The sequence below is a fragment of the Clarias gariepinus genome, chromosome 2 (genome assembly GCF_024256425.1).
Source record: "Clarias gariepinus isolate MV-2021 ecotype Netherlands chromosome 2, CGAR_prim_01v2, whole genome shotgun sequence".
In the NCBI taxonomy this organism is placed as follows: Eukaryota; Metazoa; Chordata; class Actinopteri; order Siluriformes; family Clariidae; genus Clarias; species Clarias gariepinus.
The window spans coordinates 48,989,183-49,004,328 of record NC_071101.1 but is presented as its reverse complement, the minus strand read 5'-3'; the positions used below and the strand labels follow the sequence as shown (position 1 = coordinate 49,004,328).

General features: G+C 44.5%; 1 protein-coding gene across 1 annotated transcript; it reads right to left on the bottom strand.

Annotated features, from left to right (window-relative positions):
- On the bottom strand, window positions 1-1,032 carry LOC128511982 (trace amine-associated receptor 1-like). The gene has a single exon (XM_053485051.1). It carries the CDS (start codon window positions 1,030-1,032, stop codon window positions 1-3), a length of 1,032 nt encoding a protein of 343 aa, XP_053341026.1.
- Between the last annotated feature and the right edge of the window lie 14,114 nt (window positions 1,033-15,146).

The window sequence follows — 15,146 nt, the reverse complement described above, 5'->3', positions numbered from 1 at the left end:
TCAAAACAGTTGCATGCGCGATGAATTAATCTGAAATATCTGACCAGACAAAATGACTCTGAAAGCGTGTCTGAACCAGCTATAAAAAAATGCATACACTATTGGATTACATGTTGAATTAAAATATCCGACCCAAAGGAAGACATCAAAAACAATTTGTGGCACTGAATATCCCGTAAAAGGATCTATGCAGTTACAGAGAAAAAATGGCACCCAGGAGGTCAGAAAAACTCCCACAATTATGGCTAATGTTTTTGTAGCTTTCTTCTCTGACTTGCTCATACCTACTTTTTCCTGGGCGGTTCTTATCTGTGCGTTTGTACTATGAATTGCATGAGCTTGTCTTTGTGCAGTGTGGAGAATTTTCATATAAACACATAGCATGATTAGTGCAGGGATGTAAAAACAAAGCATAGAAAACACCACAGCTCCCACTTTTGCTTGGAACACCAGGCAGGTACCATCACACACAACATTATTGTAATAAAAGTCTTCATTTCCAAGAATATTGAGTTCGAGAAATATCATGCCAAACCCAACAGAAAGGGAAATGCTCCAACACACTATGATCATGAATATAACAGTATTAGGAGTCATTTTACTGTAATACAGAAGTGGATGACATACAGCATAATATCTGTCTAAGGAAATAATACACAGGTTTAAAATAGATGCAGTACACACAGTGACATCCAAACTGCTGTGTATTTTACAAAATGTACTTCCTAAATACCAGCAAGTTTCCACAGAGCGAATCATGCTAGGAGGCATCACTACTCCTCCTACAAGCAGATCAGCAACAGCTAGAGAGAGAATGAGATAATTAGTAGGTGTGTGTAATTGTTTGAAATTTACAATTGTTATGATCACAAGGAGATTTCCTATTACAGTGATAAGAGAAGAAATGCTAAAGAGAATGTAAAGCAAAAGCCGGACTTGCAGAGGATAATCAGTTTTTAAGCATGAGGTATTAAATGAAATGAAACAAAGAGAAGGCTCCTCCAGAATGCCCAAATCGATGATATTGTCCATCTAGAGCGCTCACAGTGCCATCCAGATCTGAGAATATAAATTTCAGACTATAGCATTACCACACTGGTACTGTAACATAATGTTATGAAGTTACACTAATATTAAATCAGTAATGCAAATCATGTACAGTAAAGAGCTTGACATCATGTAATGCATACACATTTATATTGCAAATTCTGTTAAAGTGTGTACAATTAAAAAACTCTAAACCCTAGTGTTCATAGTTACCCAACACACCTTGCTCTGTATCTTCAAGTTGAACTAAAGAGAAAAACTTTATATTTATACTCTGTCCTGGCCTATAGCAGGTCATAAAATCAATTCCTGCTGGACCATGATGGGGAAATAAACAAACATCCCAAATGTATCATATTCAAATTAGGTTCTACTATCATGGGTATCATTCAAATTCACTCCCTCTATCACCCCACTGTTTGCTCTTCAGCCATTTTCACTTGAATTTACACATCATTTATAAAATTTCTCCAGGTAAGAACTGAAGGGGTCAGTCAGGTAGCCTGTGGAACTTTTAGCTGCGGCGTGGATACTAATTATCTACGGACAGGTTGTGCCAGGACAAAATATTGATAAGGGTGTCAATAATTTCAGTCTGTCCTAAGGTTTAATGTTGAGATTACATTTTAAGAGAATTGGCATCGAAGGAAAAGAGGCGGCTGTTGGGCAGGTTGCCTCATTGTAAAGGATTTAAATAAGTATGAATGAAACCAACAGTAAAACTCTAGAAGAAACACACACTCCCCAAAAAAAAAAAAAAATATATATATATATATATATATATATATATATATATATATATATATATATATATATATTAGTACCTATTTTAGTAACCCGAAGCCTTTTTTTAAACTTAAGTTTAGTTTTTACCTTTGTTTTTTGGTGTTTTTCAGCACTGCTAAGATGTTGAGTGTTTCCTTGGACGTTCACTCTGTGGTCTCGATACACTCGAGTTTTGAGCCAGGTTTCGCTGCCTTTGCAGTTATTTGGCTGCATCTCTGCATTTGGCACGTGGCTAGCTTTGTTTTGCTAGTTTTTCTGGCGACCGGCATGAAGCTAAAATACAGCATCCCGCAGTTATTAAGTCATAACAATTATTCCATTCCCACGTGCATTGCAGCCATAAAAGAACTCGGACTTCTGCGCCGACCACGCTATGTCCATAGAAGTTTGTTTATCATCAGCCTGGCTGTTCTGCTTCATCCATTCCATCTGTGTGGACCGATGTCGCTTATCAAACACGTCATCAGAGCAATGTTACTCCAGGTGTTTGTAGCATGGAAAACACCACAAGATTTCTGTCCCTGGGAAATGCTATCCAACAAGCAGGACAGAAAACACAGAGTGGATTTCACTGTATTACGCCCATTACAGAAATTTACTACACCAAAAATGCTAAAAATAAAACGTTTTAATTTACAATCTCTCACAAATAAATCAGTCCTTATACAAGATCATATTATGGACAAAGGCTTGAATTTTATGTGCATAACGGAATCATGGCATCAGCCAGTGGTGTTTTAGCTGTATTATATCGACAGCAACTGGATCTGTCTCCCCCCACTGTCCCTATACTGTTTTCATTTGAATGCCTTGCATTTAAGTGTAAAGCCCCTCTCCCCATGACAATGCTGCTTATTCATCGACCCCCTAAACCAATCTCAGTGTTTATCTCTGAGATGCATGATTTTCATACATCCATCTGTACCACTTCTGCCAACATTATTATACTCGGTGACTTTAATATTCATGTAAACACTCCCTCCTGCCATTTGGCAGTTGAGTTTTTACAGCTACTGGACTTCCTCAATGTTCAACAGCATGTTGATGTTCCAACACATTCCAGAGGGCATACCTTGGATCTGGTTATTACAAATTCTGTACCCATTAGCAACCTTTTTTTGTATGATCAGGGGGTGTCTGACCACAAGATCATTTTGATGGAGCTGTCAGTCCCTTGTTCCCCCACAAAAGCAAAATGACAAATATGTTACAGAAATTTGAAAAAGATCAACCCAGATACTCTGAGCAAAGATCTTCAGCATCTCTTCTCTGTTAAATGTTCCTCAGTCACTGAGTCAGTTGACTTCTACAACCAATCCCTCAGCAGTCTTCTTGACTTTCATGCCCCTGTCAGATATAGAACTGTCTGCTTCTCACGTTCAGACCCCTGGTATACATGGGAGCTGCGGAAGATAAAGACAGCTGGGCGTGTTCTTAAACGACGTCTGCAGGCCTCAGGACTCACTGTTCATAAACAAGTTTACAGAGAACATCAGAAGGCATATGCAAGAGCATTGAGAGCTGCAAGATTACAGTTTTATTCAAATATCATTAAGAATAGCTCTGGAAATTCCAAGCAACTTTTCTTTTTTATTAATCGCCTATTGTAACCACAATTTCAATTAATCTGGAAGCTACAGAGGAGAAATGCAATAACATCCATACTTTCTTCAGGAAAAAAGTGGATACCGTCTTGGGTTACTTTGTTGTAACCCTGTTCCCTGAAAAGGCGGGAACGAGATGCTGCGTGAAAACGCTATGGGAATATCTTTTCGTGTTGCCGGTTGTGAAGCATGTGTGTACCAAACACGCCAAATTTTGGCTTATATAACCTCGGTCAGGTGACGTCATCTGATTAGATGCACCTGCAGGTTATAAATAGGAGTGAGCCGGAAACATTCCTCAGATTGATTGTCTGAACGGACGTCCGGTCACGTGGGCAGTGCGGCATTGGGACGCAGCATCTCGTTCCCGCCTTTTCAGGGAACAGGGTTACAACAAAGTAACCCGAGACGTTCCCTTTCAAAGGCTACACTCGATGCTGTGTAAACACGCTATGGGAACGAGAGTACCAACGTCGCCGCACTGCGAGTGTCTGGACCCCGCATTGTGTAGCGTGTGCGCACAAGGCTGAGAGGTCTCAGAACTATGTCTGGGAAGCTGACTCGAGGACTCGTGAGCCCGGAGTGACAGAAACATCCAGACTATAAAATCTAATAAATGTGTGCGGAGAGGACCAGCCCGCCACGTCACACACTTGTTGCAGGGGAATACCTCTTGCTAGTGCAATAGATTAAGCAATCCCCCTGGTTGAATGAGCCCTGATTTCTAGAGGCGAAGTGAGCCCACGCGCCTCATAGGAGAGAGCAATAGCATCTCTCACCCAATGTGACATGGTCTGCGTAGTAGCAAATAAAGAGCAAATAAAATAAAGCAAATAAAGAGCTGCTCTGATCTACGCCACTGGCAGGTGCGGTGGACATAACTCCGAAGAGCACGTACTGGACATAATAGGTGAAGTTTCTCCTGCTCCGAAGCTGTAAAAGGCAGAGGACAAAAGGCTTCAAGAACAACAAGGTGCATGTTTGAAAATGGAACTTTCGGAAGATAGTTCGGGTGAGGATGCAGAATGGCCTTGACTAGCCCAGGGGCAAAGTCCAGGCAGGATGGGGAGATTGACAAGGCGCGCAGATCAACAATCCTCTTGAGATAGGTAATGGCCATAAGAAAAACCATCTTAAGAGTCAGAAGCCTGTCAGGCGCTGACTCTAGCTGTTCGAAAGAAGTGTCAATTAGACCTTCGAGGGGGTCGTGGCTCCAGTGGGTGGCCTCAACTGTTTAGCTCCATGAATAAAACGGGCAACTAAAGGGAGTTTTCCCACAGTAATCCTCGATTGGAATGTGGCAGGCTGAGATAGCGGCCACGTACGTCCTAAGGGTACTAGGGCACAAGCCCGAGGACAACTTATCTTGCAGGAACTTCAGCACTGAAACAATTTGGCAGTGGACTGGGTCTACCTGCTTCGTCATGCACCAACTTTCAAAAACATTCCATTTGAGGGCATAAGCTTTTCTAGTGGAGGGAGCTCTAGCGGCTAGAATAGTGTCAATAACGCTGGCTGGGAGACCAGCTTGACTTAGTTGGTCCCGTTCAGGGGCCAAACGTGAAGGTTCCAAAGCTCCGGTCGGGGATGAAATATTGTCCCCTGCGCCTGAGACAGAAGATCCCTCCTCACTGGAATCATCCAAGGTGAGCCATCGAGGAGAGAAATTAGATCCGAGAACCATACTCTGGCCGGCCAACGGGGCGCTATCAGTAAGAGGCGCAAACCGTGTTGACGGACCCTCGCCAGGACTCCCGGGAGCAGAGATATTGGCGGAAACGCATAAAGGCGTAAATTGGGCCACGTATGGGCCATCGCGTCCAGAGCCAGGGGAGCTGGATGAGTCAGAGAGTAGTAGAGAGAACATTGTGCTGTCTCTTGGGAGGCAAAGAGGTCCACCTCTGCTGTAAAGAATCTTTTCCAGATTTGGCTGACTATGTCGGGGTGGAGTTTCCATTCCCCCTTTGTCACAGCTTGTCTGGACAGTAAATCTGCTCCCACATTCATGTGCCCTGGAATGTAAATCGCCCTGAGGGACAGGAACTTGTCCTGTGCCCAGAGCAGAACCTGATGCGCTAGCTCGTTCAAGCGGCGCTAGTGCAGTCCGCCCTGGCGATTTATGTAGGAGACTACTGATGTATTGTCCACCCACACTAGAACATGGTAGCCTCTCAGCTGCTAGAGGAAGTGCTGTAGGGCCAAAAATAAAGCCATCATTCTGAGGCAATTGATGTGCCATGCGAGAAGATGACCTCTCCAGCGCCCTTGAGCTGGACGGCCATCCAAGACCGCACCCCAGCCGGTAAGGGAAGCGTCTGTCGTTAGCATTTTGCGACGACAAGACGGACCTAGAGTGGGACCCAAGGTGAGAAACTGGGGTCTGAACCACATAGAAAGGGTACGACGTCCTTCGAGCGTAACCGTTATTCGCCTTCGGGGATTGGCCCTTGTATGAAATCCCCTGGCTCTTAGCCACAACTGAAAAGCTCTCATGTGCAGAAGGCCCAAAGGTATCACTGTGGATGCAGCTGCCATGAGGCCTAAACATTTTTGAAAGTGATAAATAGTCACTTCCTGGTCTAGTCTGATTTCCTTGAGGGCGCTGAGGATGGATTCGACACGAGCGGTAGACAATTGTGCCTGCATAGTGATCGAATCCCATCTGACACCCAAGTATGTTGTCCTCTGAGCCGGAACGAAACCGCTTTTGGTAGCGTTGAGTCTCAATCCCAGCGAATGGAGATGAGCTAGGATGACATCACGATGTCGGAGCGCTAGCTGCTTAGACTGGGCCAGGATTAGCCAGTCGTCTATGTAATTGAAAATACGGATGCCCTGGAGTCGCAAGGGAGCCAGGACAGCATCCATACATTTTGTATATGTGCGGGGTGACAGAGCTAGACCGAATGGAAGGACCTGATACTGGTAAGCTTCTCCCCCGAAAGTGAACCTCAGGAACTTCCTGTGTTGTGGCAAAACTTTTATGTGGAAGTATGCGTCGTGTAAATCTATCGCCACTAACCAATCTTCTGGTTGGATTTGCGAGACAATCATATTGATGGTTAACATCTTGAATCTGTACTTTTTGAGATAGCGGTTCAACCCGCGAAGACCCAAAATCGGACGCAGCCCCCCGCCTTTCTTGGGAACCAGAAAGTAGCGACTGTAGTAGCCTGACTCCCTGTCTGGAGGAGGAACCTGTTCTATGGCTCCCTTCTCCAGCAACGCCTGGAGTTCGGAGTTTAGCAGATGCGCTCTCTCCGGTATCACGGAAGTGTAGACCACGCTGTTGAAATGCGGAGGGCGATGAGCAAACTGAATCCTGTAGCCTTTCTCTACGGTCTTTAGCACCCAGGGAGATATGCCTGGCAATAGCTTCCACACTGCCAGTTTCTCCGAAAGGGGTACAAGTTTTAGTGCGCGGGGAGGTGTTAGTGGTTCGGCATCCTGGAATATAGCAGGATAAAACCGAGGCACTAACATATCTCTGGGGGTGTCCGGGGGGGCATGCTCTTATAGGAAAGAGCGTTGAGTGCCGTTCCCCGGGGAGGATCACCCCCACAGTCCTGGGCACATAGGCCTTAGTACTTTGTCTTTAAAAAGAAGACAGTGCGGCGATCTGATCTTTTGGAGGCAGCCTGTTGGGGGTGACGAGCCGTACCCCAGTCCTTACGGGGGAGTGCCTAGCAGCTGACGCTCTCTTTCTGTGCCTCTCGCCTGGTGGGATTCAGATCTGGCCGAGGCTGGGTGGCCGAGGGCCTCTACTCTTGAGCACGGCGTGGGAGAAATTTCCCAAAAGCCTGTTCATACAATTTAGCTTCTTGGAACCTAGTGGCGACGGAACTCACAGCGTCGCCAAATAGGCCGGAAGGTGAGACAGGGGCATCAAGGAGGAATCTTCTATCCTTGTCCTTGATGCCTGTCAGGTTTAACCACAGGTGCCTTTCAGCGGTCACCAAGGAGGCCATGGAACGGCCGATTGCACGGGCTGTCTGTTTAGTCGCACGCAGGGATCAGTAGCCCGGCGTAATTCATTGAATGCGTCATGATTCAGTGTGCCGCTTGGTCTAAAATCTTTCAGCAGATCAGCCTGATACGCCTGCAAAACCGCCATGGTGTGCAAGGAAGCGCCGGCCTGACCTGCTGCTTGGAATGCTTTCCCTACCAGGGTAGAAGTAGTTCTACACGGCTTGGAGGGAAGTGTTGGTTTCTTTAATGAGGATGATGTTCCAGGAGAGAGATAGCCCGCAAGTGTCTCTTCAATCTGGGGCATCACCACATGACCTCGTGCTTTTGCATCAACGATGTTCGAATAAAATGAAGTCGATGGTACAAAAATACGGGAAGCAAAAGAATTTCTCCAAGAACGAAATAACTCGTTGTGGAGGTCATCAAAAAATGGGAGAGAGCGGTGTTTTGGCTTCATCTCCTGGCCACCCGACAGAGACCTGTCATCTAATTTAGATTGTTTTGGGTGAGTCTGCTCCTGTGGCCAGTCAATATGCAGTCGTTCGACTGCACGCGTTATAACTTCGAGCATTTCCTCATATTCTCTCTCATCTTTTGAGGAGCGTTCTGAGGAAGCAACTTCCATTTCCACAGAAGCAGGAGAACGAGTCTCTTCAACACACCGGAGTGCGCTCTGGAAGTGGGAGGAGAGACATCGGGATCGAGGGAGAGGGCGAGAGAAAGGAGGGACTCCGTCTCTCGCTCCTTGGCCAGATCTGCTTGTGATCCCCATGAGTGCAGCGCGGCTCGTGGTTCCCTAAAGAACGCGAGACACGCGCGAAGCAGCTTCATGGGGAGAAGATCACAGTGCTCACACTCTCCATTAAGCCCTTCGAGAGCGTGCTTTTCACCCAAACATTCGAAGCAGAATGAGTGCATATCGCCCTCCGAAAGGAAATTTTCACAAGGAGGGGAACATCTAGTTCTAAACTCCGCCATACTAACTGGTGAGATTTAATTCTGCTTATTTTGTATTTTCGTTATGCTTGCTGACACACACGCGCACAATGCGGTGAAGAAAAAGATCTGAGGAATGTTGCCGGCTCACTCCTATTTATAACCTGCAGGTGCATCTAATCAGATGACGTCACCTGACCGAGGTTATATGAGCCAAAATTTGGCGTGTTTGGTACACACATGCTTCACAACCGGCAACACGAAAAGATATTCCCATAGCGTTTTCACGCAGCATCGAGTGTAGCCTTTGAAAGGGAACAAGCACCTGGCCACTTGGTGCATGGACAATAATCTGCTGCTTAACACCAATACTGTAAGACCAAGGAGCTCATTGTGGACTTTAGGAAAGAAAGAAGAGGTTCACATCAACCCATCCACATCAACGGAGTCTTATCCTTTAAGTTCCTGGGGACCCACATTACGGAGAACTTATCCTGGTCCACTAACATCTCTAGTCTGGTCAAAAAAACAACACTTATTCTTCTTGAGAACACTTAAGAAGAACCAGCTGTCCTCATCTACTCTGGTAAACTTCTATCGCTGCACAATAGAAAGCATCCTAACAAACTGTGTCACAGTTTGGTACGGAAGCTGCTCTGTTGCTGAGCGTAAGGCACTGCAGTGGGTGGGTAAAACTGCCCAGCGTATCATGGGGACTCCACTTCCAGCCATTGAGGACTTTCAAAGGAAACACTGTGTGCGACGAGCACGCAGTTCTCTTACGGATTACTCTCACCCCGCCCACAAACTGTTTTCTATCCTGCCTTTTAGTAGGTGCTTCAGGTGTGCCAGGTCAAGAACCAGCAGACTGAGGAACAGCTTCTTTCTCAGAGCTGTCTCCTTATTGAACTCTGCTCCACACTGACACCTGCGCACCCCTCACACTATTTAATATGGACTGCACTACAATGTACATACCTGTTTGAAAATACAAAAATCCATGCACAATATATTTGTAAACTTCTGGCTGAGTATATACTCGTACATGTCTACTTGTAAATTCAAATCAAATTCAAATTTTATTTGTCACATACACAGTCATACACAGTACGATATGCAGTGAAATGCTTTTTCGACTGCCAGTGACCTTAAAATAAAAGTATAAAAAAATAAATATGAATAAAAGAAATACGTTAGAAAATAAAGTTAACTGGTAAAATATACTGTACAGGTAAAAATAAAGATATATTGCAATAAAGAAAATATGGTAAAAAAATTAAATTAACTAGTAAAATATACTGTGCAGTAAAATAAAAAAAAAATACTGTACAACAGAAATGAAGAAATGACTAAAGTGTGCAAATATGCAAAAAGTGACTTCTTAGAGTGTCCTATTATTAAAGTGATTTGTGCAGTGGTCCAGTATGTTGTGCAGTATATAGTGCAAAAGTGTGCATGAACAAGTACATAGTGGCCATGAATGCCCAGTCAGTGTTGAATGTAAAAGAGATGTTATTAGTCCTGTATTGTGTTGTGATTAAGAGACCTTATGGCCTGCGGGAAGAAGCTTCTCCTCAATCTCTCTGTATTGGTCTTCAGGGAGCGGAATCACTTCCCAGACCGCAACAGAGAGAACAGTCCATTGTTGGGATGGCTGAGGTCCTTCACCATCTTCCTGGCCTTAGTTCAGCACCGTTTGCTGTAGATCGAGTGCAGGTCAGGGAGCTAGGTGGGGATGATTCGTTCAGCTGAACGCACCACCCTCTGTAGAGCTCGTCTGTCCTGCATGGTGCTGTTCCCGAACCAGGTTGTGATGTTTTCCGTCAGGACGCTCTCTCTTAAATATCTGTGAAATTGGCAGATATTGATTGAAACCTGGAAAATATGTTTTTCTTTTTCGGCTGCCCCTTTCTTTCCAGCTACTGCATTTAAAGGCCGTGGCTGGAGACATAACTAACTCCCCGAAGACCAAGATAACGAGACGCTCTGGAATCCTACTGCTCCCCCCTTCAAGGACACCTGGCGCCTGACTATTACGGGATGTTACAGGCTTACAACTGACACGCACGCACTCACGCACTCACAGAACAGCTACAGATAGACACTCTACCTTCCCCATATCCAACGCGTTCGTGTGCTTATTCCCTTCAGTGTGGGCAGGCGGAATCGGGACCAGCGCTCTCTAGCTGCAGGGACTGGAGCTGTTTGCCTACATTGGACATTTCCTATCCCCTGTACCCTCATCGTTGCAATGTTTATGTCTTGTGTTTACATGTTTTTCTGTGCTTGTTGCTGAGGTATTTTTTGTACCCCTGATCGCACACTGCCCTTTTCGAAGGACAGTCTGGGAGGGGATTTTTTACCCTCGTTATCCTAATGTATCTTATTCCTTATTTTCTATGATGGCGCCGGTTAGGTGGCTGCCGTCGCGACTCTGTGGTCGCAAAAATCATTTCGCTGCATATTGTACTCTGTATGATTGTGCATGTGACAAATAAACTTCAACTTACTTACTTACTTACTATGGTGCAGGAGTAGAAATTCCTGAGCACCTTGGAGGGCAGTCTAAAGTCTCTCAAGCGTCTGAGGTGGTAGAGACGCTGCCGGGTCTTTTTCACCACGGTGTTGATGTGACAGGACCATGACAGGTCCTGCGTGATGTGAACACCTAGGTATCGGAAGCTGTCCTCTCTCTTCACTGGGCTGCTGTTGATGACTGGGGTCTGGTAGTTCCTCTCCTGCTTTGTACAAAAGTCCACAATTAGCTCCTTTGTCTTGCTGACGTTCAGGAGGAGATTGTTCCTCTGGCACCATTTCTCCAGATTTCTAATCTCCTCTAGGTAGGCCGACTCATCATTGTTCGTGATCAGGCCCACCACGACAGTGTCGTCAGCAAACTTGATGACGGCGGTGGAGTTGGTAGTGGCCACGCAGTCAAATGTGTAGAAAGAGTACAGCAGGGGGCTCAGAACACAGCCCTGGGGGGCGCCAGTGCTGAGAGTAAGGGAGGTTGAGACATGACCGCCCATACTTACTGCCTGTGGTCTGCCAGTTATAAAGTTGGAGATCCACTGACACATAGATGAGCTGAGGCCCAGGTGCTCCAGCTTGGTGGTGAGTGTGGATGGGATTATGGTATTAAATGCAGAGCTGTAGTCAATGAAGAGCATTTTCACGTAATTCTCCCTCCGAGTGTCCAGGTGAGTGAGAGATGTATGAAGGAGATGTGAGATTGCATCGTCCGTGGAACGGTTTGGACGGTATGCAAACTGTAGTGGGTCGAGTGTGTCCGGTAGTAAAGAAATGATGAAGTCTCTGACCAGGCGTTTAAACCACTTCATCACTACTGAGGTGAGAGCTACAGGGCGATAATCGTTGAGGGAAGCAGGATGAGGTTTCTTTGGGACAGGAACAATGATGGACTCTTTGAAGCACGTGGGGATCACCGACTGAGATAAAGAGATGTTGAATATCTCAGTGAACACAGGTGCTAGCTGGTCTGCGCAGGCTCTGAGGATAAGGCCTGAGATGCCGTCTAGTCCTGCTGCCTTCCTGGTGTTAACTCTCTTGAAGGCTCTCCTCACGTCGTGCTCGGTGATGAACCCGTTTCCGATGCTGGTAGTGTCTTCCTGTCTGCAGCCGTTAGCGCCGCTAGCATTAGCATCGCTAGCGTCTTTAGCGGCAGCCTCGAAGCGAGCATAGAAAGTGTTCAGCTCATCTGCCAGAGTCGCGTCCGCGTTCGTCATACCGGATCTTGGTGCTTTATAGTCCATTATAGTCCTTAATCCCTGCCACAAGTCGAGTGCGTCCTCTAATGCGGCCACCGATTGGTCTGTCCAGCGCGCGACCTCCCTCTGAGCCGGAACTTCCTGTTTCAGCCTTTGTTTGTATTTTGGCATAAGGGAAGATGGCGGCGTGGTCGGATTTACCAAATGGTAGACGAGATTGTGCCTTGTATAAGTATAACAGTGGTCCAGTGTCCTTTCACCCTGGTGGGGCAGGTGATGTGCTAAAAAAAGTTCGGTGCTGCGCGTTTGAGGTTGGCACTATTAAAGTCCCATGCCACAATAAGCGCACAGTCCCGGTGTTGTGTCTGGTGCTGTGTGGGTGCCTCATGCAGCTCGCATAAGGCAGTCCGCTTGTGGTGGGATATAAGCGGCGCTGATTATAACCGATGTGAACTTCCGAGGTAGATAAAAAGGACGACACATGATGGACAGTAGTTCCAGATTTGGTGTGCAGGAGCATGCAAGTGAACTGCTGTTCACCATTAAGCACACGCCGCCTCCCCTTGACTTCTCCGAGTCCCGTGTCCTGTCTATGCAGTGAACCGAGAAGAACTCGGCCAGCTGGATGGCATGGTCCGGCACCGCTGGGTTCAGCCATGTCTCGGTAAAGCAGAGGAGATTGCAGTCCAGAATGTCTCTCTGGAACTTTATCCTGGCCCTGAGGTCATCGAGCTTGTTCTCCAGTGACTGGACGTTGGCAAGCAGGATGCTAGGCAGAGGTGTGCGGTGTGCACGGGCTCTCAGCCTGTTCCTGACGCCGGCTTGTTTCCCCCGAGGCCGCCGCTTCGCTTCGCATCCTTTGTTCTCTCTCAGGATCTCATTCGGCCAGCTCGGATCCGGAGTTCAAAACGTCGAATTGTGAGTACATTGTATACCAATAGAAACAAGAGTGTCTCTATCATACCTAATGCACTTAATGGTGATGAATTAGCCGGTTTAAAGTTACTGAAAGATAAAAACAAAGTAAAATAGGTTTTACCGGCGCCATCTTAAAGGATGGAATTCCTGTACATTATGTTCATATCTACCTGTAGATATCTACTTGTAAATTCCTGACTATAGAGAATGGCACCCTGTACATTATTCTCATATATACTTGTAAATTCCTGTCTACAGTTAATAACAACTTGTATATATTGACCACCCACTGTAAATTTATAATTATAGTTACCTGCAATATGTAAACTATGCTTACATAATATCCTGCACATTACAGTATGTTCATATCCATTTGCAAATTTCTGACTACAGTTAATAACAACCTGTATATACGGCTCATCCACAGTAAATTTATAAGTATAGTTACCAGCAATCTGTATAATATCCTTCCGTAATAGTTACCCATAGCTTCTCCCTGCACATTTACCTCTTAAGTGTACTTAGAACTTATACCTTTATCCTGCACTTTCTGCTAATTGCACTTCTGGTTAGACCTAAACTGCATTTCGTTGCCTTGTACTTGCACATGTGTAATGACAATAAAGTTGAATCAAATCTAATCTAATCTAAAATTATGCATACATTATACATTTCTGTGTTACTTTACAGTATTTTGTCTGTAAAATGTGAGACACACTACACACACTGTTCTACACACTGGTTTAATGATTAAATGGATTGCTGAATGTCTTTGTGTGCAGTCCTAAGGAAAGAGTTTTATGTTTTTAAAATGTTTAATTGTATTTAAATGTACTTAAGTTCAAATAAAACACCCTTTTTTGCATGAACGCATAGTTACACTACCGTTTAACAGTTTGGGGTCACTTTCTAACTCCATGATTTTTCCTGATTTTTATTTCTTTCTACATTGTAAAGGAATGCTGAAGGCATTCAAAAAATGCATTAATCTCCTTTGAACAGTTAATGGTGAGATGTTTCTGCTACTTCTGCTCTGTAAAGACTTCATAACGCCTCTAATCTGAGGTGCTGTTAATTAGTCATTTTTCAGGCTGATAACTCTAAATTAACTTCTCGTCTGTGGCAGAGGTAGGTTTCGGTCCCGCCCTCCTTTGATGGCCTTCATGAGAGCCAGTTTCATGGTGCTTGACGGATTTTGCAAATGCACTTGACAATACTGTTCTTGCAAGAACTATTACAGAAAGGCTGACCTCTGTGTCTTAAAATAACAACTAACTCTTGTTTTTGTTGTTGTTACGTAATTACCTAATTCCATATATTTATTTTATAGTTTTAAAATCCCCAGTATTGTTGTAGAATGTAAAGAAAATTTAATTGAATTGAATTGTAGAAAATGAATCACAAAAACAACGAAATGTGTGACCCCAAACTTTTGAACGGTAGTGTATGCTACAACAACTTTGAGCTAAGCACCAATTCCAATAAATAAAAATACTAATATATGCTAAACAGTGGGATAAAAAGACATCACAGAATACAGTTTTGGAACTGTTTTTCAACAGTTTTGGAAAGACCCTATATCAGGTGTCCTCATAGGTTTGACTATATAATGTATTATTTGGATTGGACAGTGATTCAATTATCAATTTTATTACATTTTAGATCACTGGGAACGGCCCTGTCCTGGCATTTGGCAGAATTCATGCACAGCCTTTTTTTCCAGGAAGTCTGTTTTGCCAGGTTCTTTAATGTTAACACTTTCCTTCCAGTGGCTTTATTCTGGTGGACATCTCTGAACATCATTTGAACATCAGTTGAAATGCTACTCTGTTTCTCTAAATTCTGGTTTAGATATGCTTGATTTTAATGTAATAAAAAAATCAATTAATTATATATCATAAAATAAAAACAAATAAATGAAAAGCAGATGGTAAAATTACATTCAAGCCCTCTGCTTCAACAGTCTATGATAATAGATCTCTAAAACTGTCAATCAGATGTGAAGGTGTGGTCAAATTATGCATTATAAAAATATTAGCGCTGGCTTGAGTTATCAGGTACTGGATAATTGGTTTGCAATGTTACTGGTTTTCCAAGGAACAGCCCAAATTAGATTGTTATTTTTAAATATTTCTAAGACTTTTAAAACGCTGTATAC

Bases quoted from the DNA above. Each gene is read 5' to 3' on its own strand.
- LOC128511982 (XM_053485051.1), bottom strand. From the start codon at position 1,032: ATGGACAATATCATCGATTTGGGCATTCTGGAGGAGCCTTCTCTTTGT.